The sequence below is a fragment of the Nicotiana tabacum genome, chromosome 13 (genome assembly GCF_000715075.1).
Source record: "Nicotiana tabacum cultivar K326 chromosome 13, ASM71507v2, whole genome shotgun sequence".
NCBI lineage: Eukaryota > Viridiplantae > Streptophyta > Magnoliopsida > Solanales > Solanaceae > Nicotiana > Nicotiana tabacum.
Window position 1 is genome coordinate 92,841,474 of NC_134092.1, and position 21,881 is coordinate 92,863,354.

Here is a 21,881-nt window from a genome sequence, read left to right on the forward strand (position 1 = left end):
AAAGAAATATTGAAATGAGGTAGACAAAAGTTATCTTAAATTCATAATTTTTTTTATTGAAATGGTTGCCTACGATATTAAACAACAAGTAACTTGAGAGAAGGGCGTAAAGGTGTAAAAAAAAAAAAAAAAAAAAAAAAAAAAAAAACATGAGAACTTGGGAGTGCATAGTTCAATGAATTAAAAGAATAGTAATAAGCTAAAAGTTACAGGGTAGAAATCGTAAATATGTAAAAGATGAGTACTACAATCCATTTAATTCCTCTTGTCGTCCTTTAATATTTTTAAAAATTGGTCCGCGGAAATCACTCTGTCACTGCCCCAAGTGACAAATTGATAATCGTGGAACCCTCTCCGTACTTTATTGTTGGGCACCTTAGACCATGTCAAAATGACAAATTTAACCTTGTAATTTCTTTTTCATTACTACTCGCATTAAATAGGAGGAAGTTATGCATACAAACTATCCTTTCTTTAGACGGAGATGGCGGCTTGGGAAGAGTTTCTAAATAAGTATTCAATTACTCCAACCTTTATTCTTTTAAAAACTATTCACATTTATTATCTTCTAAACTTTACTCTTTGTCAACAATTTATCTTACACCCTCTGTCATAAATTTTCTTTAAACCGTTGCAGATGATGGTAGTATACTAAAAAAAAAATCAATTATATTGCATTATGCAAATTTTAAATGGGATTCACGTTGAACAATAGGCATTTCAAATGTTATCTTAATTTTAGCGTCATAAACATTTATGAAAAATTAGTTTGGAAGTTAAAGTATGATTCATCAATGGTAGTAATACTGCCAGAGAAACTATTATATGATTGCGGCTGTGTATATCCAAAATTTTACTATCAAAAGGTAACGTTTATCGTTTTCTATCTAGAATTCTCCTACTTAATTCCCCCCACCCTCCACCCTCCCACAAAAGTACATCATGATAGTGGAAATTTAGGTTATACCCCAATCTTTAGATAATCATAAAAGATAAGTACAGGGAGGAGAGTATAAACCATAGCTTTCAAAACATGATAGAGAATGATAGTACTCATTCTTTTGTACATCTAATCAATAAGACATTGCCTAACTTTGGTGGTTACATACTTTACAGTATTAGTACATCGAGCTTCACAAAAAGATGTTATGAGCATAGTTGTAAAAACTATACAAACATCATCACTATCTAAGGTTAGCATCGTTAATTATGAAATAGTTCTTTCTTGGTCTAAATCTGAAGTTTGAAATGCTCTGCTGATCCAATTTCACAATTACCTTCACATAATCTGGTAAGGAGCTCTGATTATCAAAGATAATTATTTCTCCCCTTTTCACCCATGTTTGCTAATTGATCCGCAGCCATATTACCCTTTCTGAATGTATGGACAAAACAAAAATTACCATTACTTACGAGAAAAATAATCTGGTCTATGATATATTGAATGTGCCAAGGAACCTTCATTTTGTTATTAATCATGTCTACTATCAATTGGGAATCACCTTCAACTATTACATTGGAGTATCGACCAGTAATGCACATTTTTATACCCTGAAGCATAGCTTTGGCCTCATCCATGTTGTTATTACAAGTACCATAATAATCAGCAAATGCGAAAATGCAAGCACCTTGACTGTTTCTAAGTATTCCCCCTCCGCCAGAGTTTTCTGGATTCCCTTTACTACAACCATCCATGTTTAATTTTCCTCATCCATCTCATGTTTATACCATCTTAACAATTGGCTGGTAATGACATGTCTAGCCATCTCCATTGTTGTGCATAAAGCATGCCAAGGATGATGAAGAGTAACTTTGGGGAATTGAATATTTTAAAAAAAAGTCATATATTTAGACACTTGCTGAATTATGAACCTTTCGGACATGTGAGTATTTTTAAATCTGGAAGTACACCTACTCTTCCCAATCTCATAACAGATAACTAATGGTAGGCATTGTAACAAAGTAACATGAATTTTATTCTTTATTTTTGCTAGCCACCAACACATTAGAATATGTCTAATATTTTCCATTCTCAAGGTGATACCACTATATCTATCAAAGAATAGCCAAACTTGTGTAGCAATTTGGCTTTTGCAAAAGAGATGAGTGACTGTCTCCTCATTTTGTGATTAGTACAGCAGGAGCACATGGATGGAACCATTCTACCAAAATTCTGAATCATTTCATCAGTAGGAATTCTGGACAGAATCATCCTCAACATAAAAAAATGAGATTTTGAAAAGAATTCTATTGTGCGATATAATAGATGCAGTGAAAGATCTGGCCATTTGTTTTCTCATATTTTCCCATGCCGATTTACATGTAAAGACTCCATTTGAATCAATTGACCAAACTGGTAAATCCTCGCTGCCCCCATAAATCTCAATCTCCAGAATATTGCTAATGCAACTATCATGGATGCAATATGGCTATTATTTTGGCTAATGAAGTCCATATCACATAAGCATAAGTATCTTTGCAAAGTGTAGACTTTGTTGGAAATATTCTTTGGGACCCCAAAAATATTGCATTGTGTGTTGGACATCATTTACACAAGTTGTATCTCTTCTTTTACACCTAAGAGGCCAAGACTTTTTTGCTTATAAAAGGGAAGGTCATTAGTTCATTTTAGACACACCAACAAGACTTGAGTCTTCATTTCTTGTTTCTTCCTTTCTTCCTTTATTAAGAGTGTTTTGTATGAGAGTTAAGTGTTGGGAAACACTTGTATGAACCCTTTCTTTGGAGTGATCTTGTGAGGTTATTCATTTAGGGTATTTGGGATTAATTAGAGTATTTACTCTAATTTTGTACTCTCTTTTGTACTCTTATTGTTATAGTAAATTGCTCCTCTCTGCTTGTGGACGTAGGCCACTTCGACCGAACCACGTTAAATTTGTGTCTTCTTTATCTACTTTAATTATCGTTGTTATCAACTTCAATTATCATTATACCGTTATTTGGTTAAATTCTGCACTACCCGGGTTCCCGATCCTAACAAATTGGTATCAGAGTCGGATCTAACCGGGTTAGTTTCAATAGCCAAAATGACTCTAACAAAGACCTATGTTGAGAAATTTGACCGAAGTGCAAACTTAGGATTGTGGCAATTAAAGATGGAAGCTATCCTAATTCAAGATGGCTTAAACTTGGCGTTGCAAGGAAAGGAGAAGAAGCTGGATAAAATGACGGACGAGGAGTTTGCCATCATAGACAAAAAGACAAAAGCAAGTATCATTTTAAATCTCTCAAATGAGGTTTTAAGTGAAGTTTTTATAGAAACCACAGCTAAAGGGATGTGGAAAAAATTAAAAATCTTATATATGAAGAGGATGGTGGAAAATAGACTTTACCTGAAGTAGAAGCTTTATACAATTTGTATGGGTGAAGGTACCTCTATTCTCTCTCATCTTGACACCTTTGATTCCATTCTTATGGATTTGAGTAATATAGAGGCTGAAATTAAAGATGAGGATCAAACTGTGTTACTGCTTTGTTCTCTACCCCCATCTTTTAAGCATATAAGGGATACTATGCTTTATGCAAAGGATAATATCTCTTATAAGGATATTAAATCTATCTTAAAATCAAAAAGAATAGATAAATAGTGATATTACTGGGGAAGCTAATGGAACTCAAGCGGAAGTTGGCTTGTTTGTTAGGAGAAAATACGACTCCATATCCAGATACAATAATTTACAGTGTCGCTATTGTCATAAGAAAGGTCACAATATCTTCGAATGCTATAAGCTGTAAAATAAAAAAAAGCATAAGGAAAGGAAAATGAGCACAAAAATACTAACATTGCCGAAGCAAGTATAGCTGCTGATGAGACTGAGGGAACTATTTTTTAGCAACTAATAATAGTTTCAAATCTAACAATGAGTTAATTTTAGATTCGGGTTGTTCTTATCATATGTGTCACAATCGGTATTTATTTACCACATATAAATCTATTGGAGGTGGAGTTATCTTGATGGCAACAATGCTGCATGTAAATTTTTGGGAAAAAGGTACAGTCCGAATCAAAATACACGATGTTGTGGTGAGAATTCTCACTGATGTTAGACATGTTCCTGACTTGAAGAAAAATCTCATCTCTTTGGGTACTCTAAAATCTCTTGGGTGCAAGTACACAGGTGAAGGTGGAGTTCTGAAAGTTTCTCATGGTGCTCTTGTGATCATGAAAGCACACATATCTGGTTCGTTGTATGCTTTATTGGGATCCATTGTTATAGGCCTTACTACAGTTTCGGTATCAGACAACTTGTCTGATTTTGATGACATTAAATTTTGACATATGCCCATTGGGGCTTTTGCGGAGAAGGTGGAGAAAATTTACTATATCATCCAAATTTAGGCCAAGGTGGAGATTTATAATATGGCAATTATTTTGGCTAATAGAGTCCATATCACATAAGCATAAGTATCTTTGCAAAGTGTAGACTTTGTTGGCAATATTCTTTGGGACCCAAAAATATTGCATTGTGTGTTGGATATCATTTGCACAAGTTATATCTCTTCTTTTACACTTAAGAAGCCAAGACTTTTTTGTCTATAAAAGGGAAGGCCATTAGTTCATTTTCGACACACCAACAAGACTTGAGTCTTCATTTCTTGTTTCTTCCTTTCTTCCTTTATTAAGAATGTTTTGTATGAGAGTTAAGTGTTGGGAAGCACTTGTGTGAACCCTTTCTTTGGAGTGATCTTGTGAGGTTATTCTCTTAGGGTATTTGGGATTAATTAGAGTATTTACTCTAATTTTGTACTCTCTTTTGTACTCTTATTGTTATAGTAGATTGCTCATTTCCGCTTGTGGACGTAGGTCACTTTGACCGAACCACGTTAAATTTGTGTCTTCTTTATATACTTTAATTATCGTTGTTATCAACTTCAATTGTCTTTGTTATTGTCATTATACCGTTGTTTGGCTAAATTTTGCACTACCCGGGTTCCCGATCCTAACAAATTGGTATCAGATTCGTATCTAACCGGGTTAATTTCAATAGCCAAAATGACTCTAACAAAGACCTATGTTGAGAAATTTGACCGAAGTGCAAACTTCGGAATGTGGCAATTAAAGATGGAAGCTATCCTAATTCAGGATGGCTTAGACTTGACGTTGCAAGTAAATGAGAAGAAGCCGGATAAAATGACGGACAGGGAGTTTGCCATCATAGACAAAAAGGCAAAAACAAGTATCGTTTTAAATCTCTCAAATGAGGTTTTACGTGAAGGTTTTTATAGAAACTACAGCTAAAGGCATGTGGAAAAAATTAAAAACCTTATATATGAAGAGGACGGTGGAAAATAGACTTTACCTGAAGTAGAAGCTTTATACAGTTCGTATGGGTGAAAGTACTTCTATTCTCTCTCATTTTGACACATTTGATTCCATTCTTATGGATTTGAGTAATATAGAGGCTGAAATTAAAGATGAGGATCAAACCGTGTTACTTCTTTCTTCTCTACCCCCATCTTTTAAGCATATACGAGATACTATGCTTTATGTAAAGGATAATATCTCTTATAAGGATATTAAATCTATCTTAAAATCAAAAGAACAAATAGATAGTGATATTACTGGGGAAGTTAATGGAACTCAAGCAGAGGTTGGCTTGTTTGTTAGGGAAAAATCCGACTCCATATCCAGATACAATAATTTACAGTGTCGCTATTGTCATAAGTGACCTCCGAATGCTATAAGCTGAAAAATAAAGGAAAGCATAAGGAAAGGAAAAATAAGCACAAAAATACTGACATTGCCGAAGCAAGTGTAGCTGCTGATGAGACTGAGGGAACTATTTTTTAGCAACTAATAATAGTTTCAAATCTAACAATGAGTTAACTTTAGATTCGGGTTGTTCTTATCATATGTGTCAAAATTGGTATTTATTTATCACATATGAATCTATTGGAGGTGAAGTTATCTTGATGGGCAACAATGCTGCCTACAAAGTTTTTGGAAAAGGTACAGTCCAAATCAAAATACACGATGTTGTGGTGAGAATTCTCACTGATGTTAGACATGTTCCTGACTTGAAGAAAAATCTCATCTCTTTGGGTACTCTAGAATCTCTTGGGTGTAAGTACACAGGTGAAGGTGGAGTTCTGAAAGTTTCTCATGGTGCTCTTGTGATCATGAAAGCACACATATCTGGTTCGTTGTATACTTTATTGGGATCCATTGTTATAGGCCTTACTACAGTTTCGGTATCAGACAACTTGTCTGATTTTGATGGCATTAAATTTTGACATATGCCCATTGGGGCTTTTGCGGAGAAGGTGGAGAAAATTTACTATATCATTCAAAATTAGGCCAAGGTGAAGATTTATAATATGACCATTATTTTGGCTAATAGAGTCCATATCACATAAGCATAAGTATCTTTGCAAAGTGTAGACTTTGTTGGCAATATTCTTTGGGATCCAAAAATATTGCATTGTGTGTTGGACATCATTTGCACAAGTTGTATCTCTTCTTTTACACATAAGAGGCCAAGACTTTTTTGTTTATAAAAGGGAAGGCCATTAGTTCATTTTAGACACACCAACAAGACTTGAGTCTTCATTTCTTGTTTCTTCCTTTCTTCCTTTATTAAGAGTATTTTGTATGAGAGTTAAGTGTTGGGAAGCATTTGTGTGAACTCTTTCTTTGGAGTGATCTTGTGAGGTTATTCTCTTAGGGTATTTGGGATTAATTAGAGTATTTACTCTAATTTTGTACTCTCTTTTGTACTCTTATTGTTATAGTAAATTGCTCATTTCCGCTTGTGGACGTAGGCCACTTTGATCGAACCACGTTAAATTTGTGTCTTCTTTATCTACTTTAATTGTCGTTGTTATCAACTTCAATTGTCTTTGTTATTGTCATTATACCGTTGTTTGGCTAAATTCCACACTACTCGGGTTCCCGATCCTAACAAGGGAAGAGTTCCTTAAGCTTGGTCACATTCCGTCTTCCCTCTTCAATGAAATTCAGGACCTTAGTATGTCTAGATGCATTAGGTAGTTGCTTGAGCTTAGCCAGCGTACCTCTGCCAATCTAATTATCCCACCAAAATGACACATTTCCTTTGCCTATCTTCCATAAAATGACCTTTTCAGCATCTTCCTTGATATCCATGAGCCTTTTCCTGGTGTGAGATTGACCATATGACCACTTTCTAGCTATTGGGTGTTTTCTGACCACTTTGCAACCTCTAGAAAATCCTTTAGCAATCCCATTTTGGTTTTAAAATTCCACCAAACTTTAGCTGAGAGGGTTCTACAAGTGTCATGTAGAGACCTAAAAACAACTCCTCCTTCAATGATGGGATAACATAAATGAGCCAATGATATCTAGTGCACCTTGTTTCTATCTTCAATCTTCCCCAAAAGAAATTAGAGATTATCCTCTCAGTCTGGTATAAGACCGTTTTGAGGATACAGGACATATAGAAGATGGAGTGGGAGAGATGAAGAACATATTTTATTAGAACCGCTTTACCTTACTTCCAAAGGAAAGAAGTTTCCCTTGCCAACCTTGCATTTTTTTCAAAGACTTTAGCTACAATATTGTTGAAGTGGACAATTTTCTTCCTTTCCAAGTAAATAGGACAATCTAAATATTGTACGGAGAACTGAAGGTGTGGAAAGCCACTAATATATTTGACATCATTGACATTATCTTCGTCAAACTGCTCCAACTTAAATTTTGGAGGGAATCTAGGGTATTTGTCACAGGAAAGCGTGGTCCACCTAATATGTCACCAAGGTTTCAGGCAATGAGTACTTTTTCAATTAAAGAATTTGCAGTTTGATTATTAACAATTATAATTGTGATGATCTTGTCTTATGGGTACTGAATTTTCTCTAATATATGACTCTTTGTTTCTTCCCTTTGACAATATCTTTACTTTCTCCCTGAATTATTGATCCCAAGAACGGGAAAAGTAATGATTAGAAAATCAAAATTGTAAAGAAACAAAAGTGAGGGAAGTTTTTGTAATTCTTTAAAGGAATAAGAATACTCCTTTCGCTTCAATTTAGTTGTCACATTTTAATTGATGATAAGCTGTTAAAAAGAATTACTAAATTGTGAAGGAATGATAGAAAAAATGAATATAATATTTGGACTGTCTAAAACGAAATGGCTTTTAAATGGGGTCGATGCAGTGCATAATTGCAAAGGTGATATTTATATTCTTTTAAACTTAAATTGTCAAAATTTAAAATATTTCTAAAAGGCTATTGGAGTATCGTAAATAAATAAATAAATAAATTTTACTAAAACAATACCAATTGAGACGAAGCTATTCATATTTTACTCAAACGGGCAAATTTATATCCTGATATATGGGTAGATAAACTTATGGTCTCTCCACCGAACTATATTTTATATATCATATCAATATACTATATTATAAGTGTGAAAACTTTTAGGTTAAGTCATTTTACTAAAATATCTTTCAAAAACTAAATGACTAAATTACCCTCTACTTAATGATTTATTTATTAATTTAATTTATTATTATTATTATATATGCAATATTATGAAGAACTCAATAGTCATTTTTTTTCTTTTTTCCATTGTCTAATATATCAATAGTTACTTCTTTAATACTATTTCTTAATTAGCCTCCCACTCTTCCTCCTCTTTAATTTTCTTAATTAGCTTCCATAACCCATCAAATTCTTACGTCCATAGTACTTCAACATTTGCACGTAGCAACAAATGGGTATGCAAGGAACAAAGATCAAATAATGAAAGCGGAGAATTGGACGATCGATAACATTTCATATATGAGATACAAAGTGTTTTTAAGGTATCTGAAACCCAAAACATGAAATGGAGTCTTCAAACGTTTGTATTGTTTATGGGTTTGTTGTACTTCTTTTGCACTATTTTTTAGTATTTTAAATTTTCTCTGAATGTTTAATTCATGAATATCCACTCTTTCTGATGATGATCTTGGACTAGACGCAATATTTGATCTTGGTATGTTTATCATGGCTAACATTTACAAAGTCGTACTAACAACCAGCCTTTGCAGTTATTATAAAATATTGATTGTTAAGACTGAATTGCTCACAAACTGCATGCATCTTCATGTCATCATTGCTTGTGTAGAAAACAATTATATGAAATTTAAAAATATAAATATCATGGGATGGGAAAACGTTTATTCTGTCCTATTTCTCCCCCATCAGTAGCTAGCATTTTTTGTTTGTTAATTATATTTTAGGTTGACGTTGACGCATATTTTTCTTTCTTATCCGATGTTCAAGTTGTTATTTCCCCAAGCACTATGTTTGTTTATATCATTTTTTTCTATTGACGTTTATTTGAGATCAATCGTTTTATTTTTAAACTAAGACAAATCACAATAAACCATTTCAAATTGAGTATAGAATTATATGAAATTTGAATTTATCCCTCTAAGTTACCCAGCAAGAGTTATAAACAGTTTATGCTGTTTTTGTTCTTAATATATGTGGATATCACATTTTGATGTTTAATATTCTTTTATGAAGGTTTGGTTTTCTTTGTTTTTTGGTACAAAATCTTCCAGTTTATATTGTTTGTATTTATTGACGTGGGATACACATACAACATTGTTCTTAATATCTAATATATATATATATATATATATATATATATATATATATATATATTATAATTGATCTAATATTATCTACTGGCACCTATGCTCCAAAGAGGTTAAATGGTGCACTTAATTGAATGTTCAGTTATTTACCTAGAGGAGTAGTGATCAATTCCCGCTTAATACTTTTTTTAAGTGTTGCACCCATGTTATAAAATCCTAGATCCACCTCTGTCTACTCAAAAATACACCGTTGCTCCCAAATGCACACACAAATATACGTGCTCAACAAGTAATAAGTGATGAGAAAGAATATCGAACTCATAGTGACTTGTCGTTAACTATCTAATAAATCAACTAAAATTGTTATTTAACTAAGAAGATCAATGGTTGAGTTCTTTTTTTGGCTAGTGTGTGCGCTATACTATGGATGCAAAAGTAAAACGAGAAATTATACTAGGAATGCAGAGAATTATCATTTGGAGTTACTTTATTAGAGATGAAGATTTCAGGGTTGTGATAAGTTCCTCAGTCCTACTGATTTCTAGCTAATTCTCCTTCCATTCGAATCGCTTATGGTTGCTATTTGACTGGATTATATGTACTCGTAGTATTCTTTCAAATTACTACTCGCATGCCCAAGATAGTTTTAATGCATATATTTCTATGGAATTAATCTACCACGAATGCATTAAGATCACAATATTCAATTAATCATGGTAACTAGGTATAATTTTATCTTAACCACAAATTCGCCTCCTAACCTTATAGATACGATCATGCTTTCTTCAACTCTTCTATTTTCTAAAAACGTCTTTTTCAAGCATAATCTAGATAGTTAATTTATAACTTAACTGTTGGCTAAACAATCAAACAATTTAGTACCGAGTAAAAAAAAAATAGCAATATGGAGTAATAGCAATTCTTATTAAAGGCGAAAATAGCAATCAAACATCAATATTCATGGCTAAGCATAATCATATAATAAAGGAGCTTAGCCACACATAATTATTATAATAATTTCACAAATTTCTGAATGATTAAAGTACTAAGAAAAGATGAACGGTAGAAGAGCTCTACAATCCTTGCTCCAACTTGCTCCCAACGTGTGTTTTTCTCTAAAAAGTCTCGTGTCCCCCTCAAAATTATTTTTAGAAACTCTTTTATACGAGTTTGTGGTGCGTAGGAACGAAATAACCTTGTCACATATAAAAATAATTTTTTTTTTGAATAGAGGATCTGGCCAGCGTGCCGCCCTAGGCTGGGCACTAGACCTCCCTGTAGCTTTTGCTCATCTGTCCCTAGAGTTACAGGCAGCACCTACTGGCCTAGGAGAGCAGGTCTTGTACCTCGTCCAGTTTTCTTCTTTTTTCCACTTCAACTCGTGCATATTCATTCCATTTCGTTCTCGAACGATTCCTAGATATATGAACATCAAAATTAAGATCAATTAATCACTAACACGCATGTAAATACACGAGATTGAAATAAAATATGAGGGGATGTGCATACAATACACATATTTTTAACCGAGTATCAAGTACAAAGGAGTTTAAAACGAGAACTATCAAGAAATAAAACACTCGTCAAAGAGCTTTTAGATGCTACAATTCATGATTTGATTACCAAGTTAGAACATGTCTGCATAGTCATTAGAGTCAAAATACTTCTCTTTTGCAGAAGTTATTGTGCTTAATGTAAAAATGAGCTTGCTAGCTAGATATTGAACATTTTTTCAACTTGCAGAGCTCCTCATCTAAGACTTCATTTTCTTTTATCTAGCTAGTTTCTTTGCAATTGGATTTGAACGAGTTTCCTGAGATTTGCAAGCAAATTAAACACTCTCTTCAACTGCTACGGCCTCTTCAAATATCCGGGTTGTATCTAAACCAAGGATGAAGGATACCATCAGAAGAACCACCCGATTTAACCCCTATGAATCAAGATAAGATCCACCAATCTAACTATCCTTTAAACAATAGATACACTATACTATGCCGACGACTTGCATATGGAAAAAGACTTCAGCGATAACGTCGATGATAACGACACCATCCCTCTAACCATTGATGATTGCTCGGAAATTTTCTATTATTATATGTAGTTTCACCCATAAGGGGTGCTAATTAACCCATTAGTTCATTAGTATGTCCTTCTCCTAAACTCTACGTATGTGTATATATATATATCGCGCACACTGGGTGTTGAAAAAGATACGCTTTTCCCATCAATATATGATGGATAAGAGTTTTTATGAGAAAATCTTCTCTGCATTGTAAAAAGGATTAGTAGGTTGTGGAAAAAGGAAATTCATGTGCTTCACGAGGATTCTCAACGACCAATGATACAGTTATTGTAGATCTACTTTTATTAAGGAGAAACCCGTAAGTCTCTTAATTATCAAATCATTCGGAAAGCGAATGGGCTACCGATATTTAAAATCCAAAATTGAAAGATCTATGAAAGGTTTTAGAAGAATTATTTCATAGTCAAACTTCTCAAGGAATAAAGTTTGCAAAATGCCCTGGGCCCTAATTCATCAATGATTTCTTTCTATCAATTAAAAAATGGTACCCTAACTTCATATATCGCTTTTGAGACAAAAGTTACCTACTTAGCAATTTGGGTTCGTTTATTAGAAATTTCTACTGAATAAATACTATGATACTGTCATTTTATCAATGATACTTGTCCATCTGCAACTCTAAGGGACAAATATGCTCGTATATATGTTGAGGTTCCAATTAAAAACCCACATCGATATAGGTAGCGGATAACATGAGGCTAGTGAAAGATGGTAAAATTACTAAAACTACTACTGTTCTTGCTCGCGTTGGTAGTTATGTTCTAAATAGTAAAAGAGATTAAAAAACATAGGATATACTCTCCTTTTGATAATGTGTCACAAGCAAATATAACCACTCCCTTATACCGAATCTGTTTGAAAATTAATTTTTCACCCCAGTAATCCTCATAGATCTTCCTATACAAACTACACCTAACTCCACCGTTATTAGTAAATCGAGTTAATTCCAAAACAACAAATATTAAATATTTTTCCTACGAGTTATAATTTTGAATTTAAACTTGAAAATTCAACTAATACTATTGCTAATAGACGACTCTTTCTATCTTGTTAAAACAATCACCTATTCATAACCCTATGATACTCACAATCAGATGGAGTGATGAAACTTGATCAACCTTCTCCATCCTCTTCAACCTATAATCCTTCAAATAATTCCAATGATCCTGATACCTAAAGAATCTCCGAGAAGAATAGTTCTTAACTTGTATCTCTATTGTTCAAGTTACAGGTATTTATAGCACAAGGTATATGCAGTTACAAAGATATAACTGAATTTATATCAGATAGAATTTACAGATATATGCAGTTACAAAGACATAACTGAATCTATGTCAGATTTGAATTTGAATCTGTTGGATAGGATTATCCTTAACACCCCCCCCCGCAAGATTGAGGATCCATCCAGGAGGTCGTGACACTTGTTGAGCTGAAACTGATGCTTGGACAAGGGCTTACTAAAAAGATTAGTTATTTGATTTTTTGAAGAGATGTGAGATATTCAAAGAGCACCTTTTTGAACTAAATCTCTGACAAAATGGATGTCAATTTCCAGATGCTTCATTTTAGAGTGAAGAACGAGATTTTGACATGTATACATGGTAGATATATTATCACAATATATTTTGGAAGGTGGTATCCAGTATCCAAGTTCTTGAAGAAGAGATTTAACCCATTGAACTTCAGCAGTTGTTGCAGCAACCGCCCTGTACTCGACTTCTGTGGACGATCTAGCAAGTGTCTTTTGCTTCTTTGAACTCCAACTAATTGGAACATGACCAAAATACAGTAAGTATCCAGAAGTAGTTGTTGTCAGATGGATCACCGGCCCAGTCAGCATCATAAAATGCATGAAACTTCAAGAAGGATTGTGGAGTAATATGGAGACCAAAGGCAATGGTACACTTGAGTAGGGGAGATGTTGGGGGTCCTTTAATGAGAACTGTGCTCCAAGAGCTCGGATAAATCGCTGAATTAAGGAGGAATTGTTACCTGTCACAATAAGATCATCCACATACACCAAGTAATAGCAACAAGTGGTACCTTGACAATATATGAACAGAGAGTGATCACTTTGGGATTGACAGAAGCCAAACTTCAAAGTAAATGAACGTAAGGCTTGATACCAGGCTCTAGGGGCTTGCTTGAGCCCGTAAAGAGCTTTGACTAATTTACATACATGGTGTGGTTTGGCACGATCACTGAATCCCGATGGTTGTTTCATGAAAACGTCTTCTTCTATAGGGCCATGTAAGAAGGCGTTGTTCACATCTAATTGAATCAGAGGCCAGGACTGTGTAACAACTAAAATAAGAACCACACAAATTTTGACTGGCTTTACCACTGGGCTGAATGTCTCACCAAAATCAATTCCTGGTTGCTGGCTATATCCCTTCACAACCAGTCGAGCCGTATACTTTTGAAGTGAGCCATCTGCATTTCTTTTTACCCTGAAAATCCACTTACAACCAACTAAATTCTGATTAGAATTAGGAGGAACAAGAACCCAAGTACCATTTTTAATTAATGCATTGAATTCATCTGACATGGCAGAGCGCCACTCTAGATGTAATAGAGCTTGCGCAACTGTCGTTGGTTCTGGTACTTCAAGGAAAAGGATGTTTAGTGACATGGTGTATAGTTTTAGGTTTGTGGATGTTAGTTTTAGAACGAGTGATCATGTAATGAGTATTTTGCAGTGAAGCGGAAGGAGTGTTGTTTTATGTTGAAGAAGGAGGATCACTGTTTGTCATCGACGGGCATGGATAAGAGGGTAACGATGATTGTGCAATAGGTTGACTGGCAGATGGAGACGTCGGAGGAAAGGAATTAGTTTGAAAGGGAATTAGAGTGAGAGAGGAATCAGTAGAAGGAATAGAATACCAATTTGAAATGAAAAAATATGAAGAATGACGAGATTGATATGGAAAGATATGTTCAAGAAAGACAACATGACGTGAGGTAAAGTACTTCTTAGATTTAAAATCATAACATAAATAGGCACTTTGATGCAAGGAGTAATCAAGAAAGACACAGGGAACTGATTTGAGATCAAATTTGGATTTTGTATACTGAGGAAGGCAAGGATAACAGAGACAACCAAAGACACGCAAGGATTCATAATTGGGAGAACGACTAAAGAGCTTTTGATAAGGAGAGGAGAATTGAAGAACTAGTGTAGGAAGACGATTAATGAGGTATGTGGCAGTTTGGAATGCAAATGACCAAAAGGAAGAAGGGAGGTAAGTTGTTTCAGTAACGTGAGGCCAGTTTCTACTAAATGGCGATTGACGACGTTCGGCAGCCCCGTTGTGTTGTGGAGTGTGAGGTGGTGTTTGCAGGTGATTTTATGCTGACATCAAAGGTATTCTCAACAAATTTTTGGAATGTTGGAAAATTTTTATACACATCAGATTTTGCTTTCAAAGGAAAGAGCCAGATGTACTTTGTGTAATGATCCACAAATATGATATAATAAAGGAACCCATCAATTGATTGCACTGGGGCAGGACCCCATAAATCAGAATATAAAAGTTCAAGAGGTCTACTGCTACTTAGAGAAGAAACGCCAAACGATTGACGATGACTTTGATTGCATTGACATGGATTACATAGAGATGCTTTAACAGAAGATACAGGTAATTGAAACTTGGACAAAATAAAATTAAAATCCTAGCGCTAGGATGGCCAAGGCGTTGATGCCAGGAGGCTGATGAAACTCGAATGTTGAAGCAGACGCGATTATGAGAAAATGAAGATGACAGAAGCTTGTATAAGGATTGATCAAGTTGGCCTTTGAACAGAATCTCCCCCGTGAATTGATCCTTCACAAGAAATAGTCAGAAAAGAATTTGATTGACACTTGGTTAGAGTTACAAAACTGAGATACAGATATGAGATTGGTTTTAGCAGAAGGAACACATAAAACATTAGAAAGATGGAACTTTTTAGTGGGAAGAGAGATCGTACCAGATATTGGGAAACGTAAGGAAAAAAATATGTAAAAGAGAAAAGCAACAAACTGTACAAGACAAGACAAGACAAGACAAGACAAGATTTACATGGTTTGGTGCAATTCATCGCTGCCATCATATGGTGAATGAAGAGAAAGGTTACACAGGTCATTAGTGATGTGATGAGATGCTCCAGTGTCTAGCAACCATTGTTGATCAGATCGAGAATTTGCATTAGAGTGTACTTGAGGATTCCGTGAAAATAAGTCCCTGAAATAATCGCGTGCTCAAAAACATTGTTTGACATGGTGCCCAAATTTGTCGCATAATTGACATTGGATTTTGGCTTGAGATCCTGAGCCTCGAGAATATTGTCTCGGTACAAACTTCTGAGACTTATATGATTAGGAATTCACTGGAAAACCAATACTTTCATGGTCAGATTGAAAAGATTGATTTGTCTTTCCAGAATTGCCTTGCCATTGCTGAAAAGAAGATTTAGTGTTTGTGCCCTTGCGAACATGATTTGTTGTGATGGGAGCGGTGTCAAATGTGGGATCTATTTGTTTCAAATACAATTCATGAGCTAGTAACTTGTCTTGGAGTTCATCGAATGATATGACAGTATCTCTAGCACGAACAACTGCAGCAATATCTCGAAATTTAGGGCCAACACCACTAAGAATGTGGACTATAAGATCCACATCGCTAACAGGACTTCCACATAGAGAGAGTTCCTCAGCAATTGACTTGATAAATTGAAGATATTCAGCAACTAGGCGTGAATCTCTCCTTGCTTTAGACAACTTATCATGCAAGGATAGGATTCGAGTGGCTGATTTATTTGCAAATGCCATTTGAAACTTGGTCCATGCCTCCGCTGAGGTTTTGGCATCTGCAGTGGTGTTCATTACTACAAAGGATACTGAAGCAATAATGGCTTCCAAGATTAGTTGATCTTGACAATCCCAAAATTCATAACCATAAGATTATGGCCTCTGAGTAAATGGGTAATTTGGGTTCTCCAAGTGGGATAGTTTTGAGCATTAAGCTTCAAAGGGAGTTGAGAGCCATTGATAGCAATTAACGTTTTTCCTAAAGGGTAAGCAAGTTTGTTTGTGCTAGAGGAAGCCATGAGTAAATTAGGAATTACTGCTTCGGTACCATAAAGAATCTCAGAGAAGAATAGTTCTCAACTTGTATTTCTATGTTTCCAGTTACAGGTATTTATGGTACAAGGTATATGCAGTTACAAAGATATAACTGAATCTATATCAGATAGAATTTACAGATATATGCAGTTACAAAGACATAACTGAATCTATGTCATAGTTGAATTTGAATTCTGTTGGATAGGATTATCCTTAACAATACCATTTCCCACTTCAAACCAACGATACTCATAAAGTCCATAACAAATCAGACGCTATCAATAAGCGATCAACCAAGCGGACTAGTAGGGAAATGATTGTCGCTGGCACCAAACACCAGTAGCGACCCTAAAACTAGGGATAAACATGCGGGAACAAATCATCAAGCTATGACCAAATGGTTCCAAGCAACCTAAACTTTTCTCATACCAATGAACCTATTCTGGCATTACCAACTCCCATATGAGCACAAGGGAGTCAATTTTGGACCTTAATACAATAATATACCCATGAATTCTAAGAAACCGTAACCAACTCTGAACTCACTTAATGAATCACGTTATCTGGAACGCTAAGGGTCTAACTATGGGGAGTTCATATGGTAGTAGAAGTTAATGTTAGTAATTCACAAACCAGAATTGATCGCTCTATTGACAATCAAAAGGGATTATTAGAATGACCTTGTAGAGGAATTAAATTTTACAAACTGCATAGAAATCCCTGCCTCATGCAGCTTATAGAAAAATTCTCTTTCACACCAAGATCAATTCATTGTGTGATTAGGCCAGTACAAGAAAAGAATTTGATCTTACCAATCTGTCACAAGTAGCAGCTCAGTCCAATACCCTGCCGACGTAAGAATACTGATATAAGCGTTTATATCATAAGAATGTCGATGTATTCTCTTACATCATATTTTCATCTCTTTTTGTCTTTTCTTTCTTTTGTTTTGTCCACTTTTCTTTCTTTTACATACAACAACATGTTTTCTTCTATCAATCTCCCCCTAAAACCTATGTTACATCAAGAAAGAAATTTAAAAAAAAGGTTTGCTATTCTCTGGCGGCGCCTTCACACTATCGGCCTTGAAGGCTAACTAAGGCAGTGCACAACCTCAGTTTATCAACACTGATAGCTTTGGTCAACATGTTTGATGGTTCTTTGATCTTGTTATCTTCTACAAGGAAAAGGTTTCTTCACTTATCAACTCTCGGATATGATGATACCTCAACTGGATATGCTTCGATCTTGCATGAAACACTAGATTCTTGGCAAGATGAATTGCACTCTGGCTATCACTGAAAAACTCACAATTGTCCTAGTCTTTACCTAGCTCTTTAAGAAAATTCTTGAGCTAAATCATCTCTTTTCCAGCTTCTGAGATTGACATGTACTCTGCTTCATTGGTAGATAGAGCAACACTTTTCTGAAGTCTGGATATCCAGCTAACAACAGTACTAACCAAGGTGAACACATAGCCCGTGGTAATTTTTTGACTATCTAGATCGCCGCCTAAATTTGCATCAGCAAAACCTTGTAAGATAATATTGTTCTTTTTAAAAACAAAGTGGCATACTTGAGGTGCCTTTGAGATATCGCAATATCCATTTTACACCTTCCCAATGTTCCTTTCCTGGATCTGACATATATCTACTAACAACTCCAACTGTATGGGCTATGTCAGGTCTAGTGCAAACCATAACATCTGTCTTGCAATTTCTCATACCAAAAATTCATAATCGGTGTTAGGAACCAATTCACAATTTATTTCAATGGTGGTTGGAGGTGATCTGGTGTCACTGTTGACATAACCCAAAAGATTATGGCCTCTGAGTAAAGGGGTAATTTGGGCTCTCCAAGTGGGATAGTTTTGAGCATTAAGCTTCAAAGGGAGTTGAGAGCCATTGATACAATTAACGTTTTCCCTAAAGGGTAAGTAAGATTGTTTATGCTAGAGGAATCCATGAGTAAATTAGAAATTACTGCTTCGATATTGTCACGACCCAATTTCTCTGGTAGGTCGTGATGATGCCCAACGTCGCCGCTAGACAAGCCAACGGTGAACTAGCCATGTGTTTATTCTTTTTAAGAATTCCAAAATGGTTGATTTTTCCTTATTTATTAAGCAAGCAAGAGGTGAAAATTTAATAAAATAAAGTGAAGCTAATTTGAGAGCAAGTATGGTGAATTAATTACTCAAAGCCATCAAATGCCTACTAGTATAATTCCAAGACCCGGTGTTACAAGTATATGAGCTACTAGTAGAATATATAAAAATACTAAACTACTGTCTGAAATAGAGTAGACAAAAAGTAATGCAAAAGAGAGACTTTGGGTGCTGCCGAACAGACTCAGAAGAGCAGCTCACCACTAGGCCTCGGGGTATCGGGGGTGCGCGCCGGTAAGACTGCCAGATGCACCTGCCTCAGATCCTTCACGATTAGTACAGAAGTGTAGCGTGAGTACATAAACACCATGTACCCAGTAAGTATCCAGTCTAATCTCGAAAAAGTAGTGATGAGGGGTCGACATTTACACTTAATATGGGCTAACAATAAAACACAAAAATGCTAAATAAACATAAAGTATGTGAACAATAATATTAATACAATAACAACAGTTGGTCCAATAATTCTTCAATAAGTAGTAAATTCCAAGAGTCTTCTATTACCACCGACTAATTCTAGGTAAATTTCGAACAAATAAATAAATTATAATCTCTCACTTCATGAAAAGTAATGTCCAGTATGTTCAGGCTTCAAACATTAACACGCACGATTTATGTCGAGATCGTACGACCCGATCCAAAATAATGTGTACACTACCGAGAGTCGAGCGACACGAACCATAGACACATCTATCTACTGCCGAGGCATTCGGCCCGCTCCACAAGAAGGGAGGATACTTTATGAACAACCGATTTGAAAGCTAATACAAGGTTAATGTACAAGGAAGCACAATTTCTATTAACGGTCAAGTAACCCGCCAAAAACTCAAGTAAGTGTAATTCACTCTCTGCCAATTCCTTAACAAGCTTCAATATAATTTAGGCACTTTAATTAACAAATAAGGTGCAAATATTATAAGTATTTCATAATTTGGGTCCTAAACTACCCGAACATAAGCATAATTAGTAGCTACACACGGACTCTCGTCACTCGTGCGTACGTAGCCCTCATAATTTGAAGCAAATAGTAATTAAAATCACCTATGGGGTAAATTCCCTCTTAAAAGGTTAGGCAAAAGACTTACCTTGTCTCAAAGCTCGTTTTCCGGCCCACACCTCAACTCGGTGTCGAATAATCCGAAACTAGTCAAATATTATATAAATTAATCAATACATGTTTAAAAGTTCATAATTTGACTATTAGAGTAATTACCCAACCAAAATGGAAGATTCCTAAAACTTGCCACCGGGCCCACGTGCCCGGATTCCGAAAATTTTCGAAGATAAATATTACCCATAACCTCACGAACTAAAATATATAATTTTCACTCAATTCTATAATTATTTTCGTGGTTAAATCTCATTTTTATAAATAAAAAAAAAACTTAGGTTTTTCGACTAAACTCATAATTTTTATAATTTTACATGTTAAAATCTACCCATAATCTATGTATTTAACTTATATTAGGTAGGAATTACTTACCTTCAATAGTTTGGTGGAAATCCCTCTCTAAAAAGCTCCAAAATTGCCCAAGAAATGAAATAAATGAACCATAAATGGCCTAAGTCCCGTATTAAATGGACCTCACTGCCTCCAGCGTTTTTTGTTTCTACAGACAATGGGCCGCATATGCGGTGCCACACCTACGAAAAATCCATCGCAGGTGCAGTCCTAGCACAGGCTGGCTGACTCCGCTTCTGCGGACGGGCTCCCACTTTTGCGGAAAGTGGAGCGCACCTGTGGTCCAGGCCTGGCCAGTCTCTTCTCGCACCAGCGGCTTTTCCATCGCAGAAGCGAGGCCGCTTTTGCGGAAGTTCCTCCGCTTCTAGGGGCCACTGACCACTCGTCCCAAACCGCTTCTGCGGCCAAAAATCTCGCACGTGCGGGTACACCAGATCTGGTGCACCATCAGCTCTTTCAAGCCCAAACTCGATCCGTGCATCGTCCGAGTAGCACCCGAGGCCCCCGAGGCCTTTTCCAAACATACTAACAAGTTCATAAACATAAGACGGACTCGCTCGAACCCTCGAAATGCGTAAAACAACATCTTAATTAAGAATTACCCTCCAAATCAAATCGAATCAACTTATGAACTTCAAGTTCTTCCAACTTACTCCGAACGCGCCGAATTATACTTAAACTATTCGGAATGACACCAAATTTTGCGTGCAGGTCTTAAATCATCATACAGAGCTATTCCTAGGCTCAGAATTCCATGCAGTCCTCGATAACACCAAAGCCTACTTCAAACCAAATTTAAAGAACTTTAAAACCTTTAATGAGCCAACTTCCAGCTTTAGGCACCGTGACGCTCCCGGGTCATCCAAAACTGGATCCGAATATACGCCCAAGTCCAAAATCATCATACGAACCTATTGGGACTGTCAAATTCCAGTTCTGGGGTCGTTTACTACAAATGTTGACCCAAGTCATACTTACCCCTTTTAAGCCAATATTAAGGAACTAAGTGTTCCGATTTAAACCCGAACCCTTCCAAACCCGAACGAACTATCCCTGCAAGTCATAAAAAAGTAAAAGCACATACAAGGAGTCTTATTTAGGGGAACGAGGATCTAGAAAGAAAAACGACCGGTCAGGTCATTACATTCTCCACCTCTTAAACAAATGTTCATCCTCGAACGGGTCTAGAATCGTACCTGGAGTGCTGAATAAGTGTGGATATCTGCTCCGCATGTCCTCCTCAGTCTCCCAAGTTGCCTCCTTGACTGGTTGACCCCTCCACTGAATCTTTACCGCAGAAATCTTCTTGGACTTCAACTAGCGAACCTACCTGTCAACAATGGCAACTGGCTCCTCCTCATAACCCAGACTCACATCTAACTGAACCGTGTCATAGTCTAACACATACGACTTGTCGGCATGATACTTCCGGAGCATAGACACGTGGAATACTGGATGAACTCCCGATAGACTAG

At 35.8% G+C, this 21,881-nt stretch overlaps 1 protein-coding gene across 1 annotated transcript; it reads right to left on the reverse strand.

Annotated features, from left to right (window-relative positions):
* Positions 1 to 16,030: 16,030 nt before the first annotated feature.
* Positions 16,031 to 16,537, reverse strand: LOC142168231 (uncharacterized). The gene has a single exon (XM_075228889.1). The coding sequence runs from the start codon at positions 16,535 to 16,537 to the stop codon at positions 16,031 to 16,033; it is 507 nt and encodes a 168-aa protein (XP_075084990.1).
* Between the last annotated feature and the right edge of the window lie 5,344 nt (positions 16,538 to 21,881).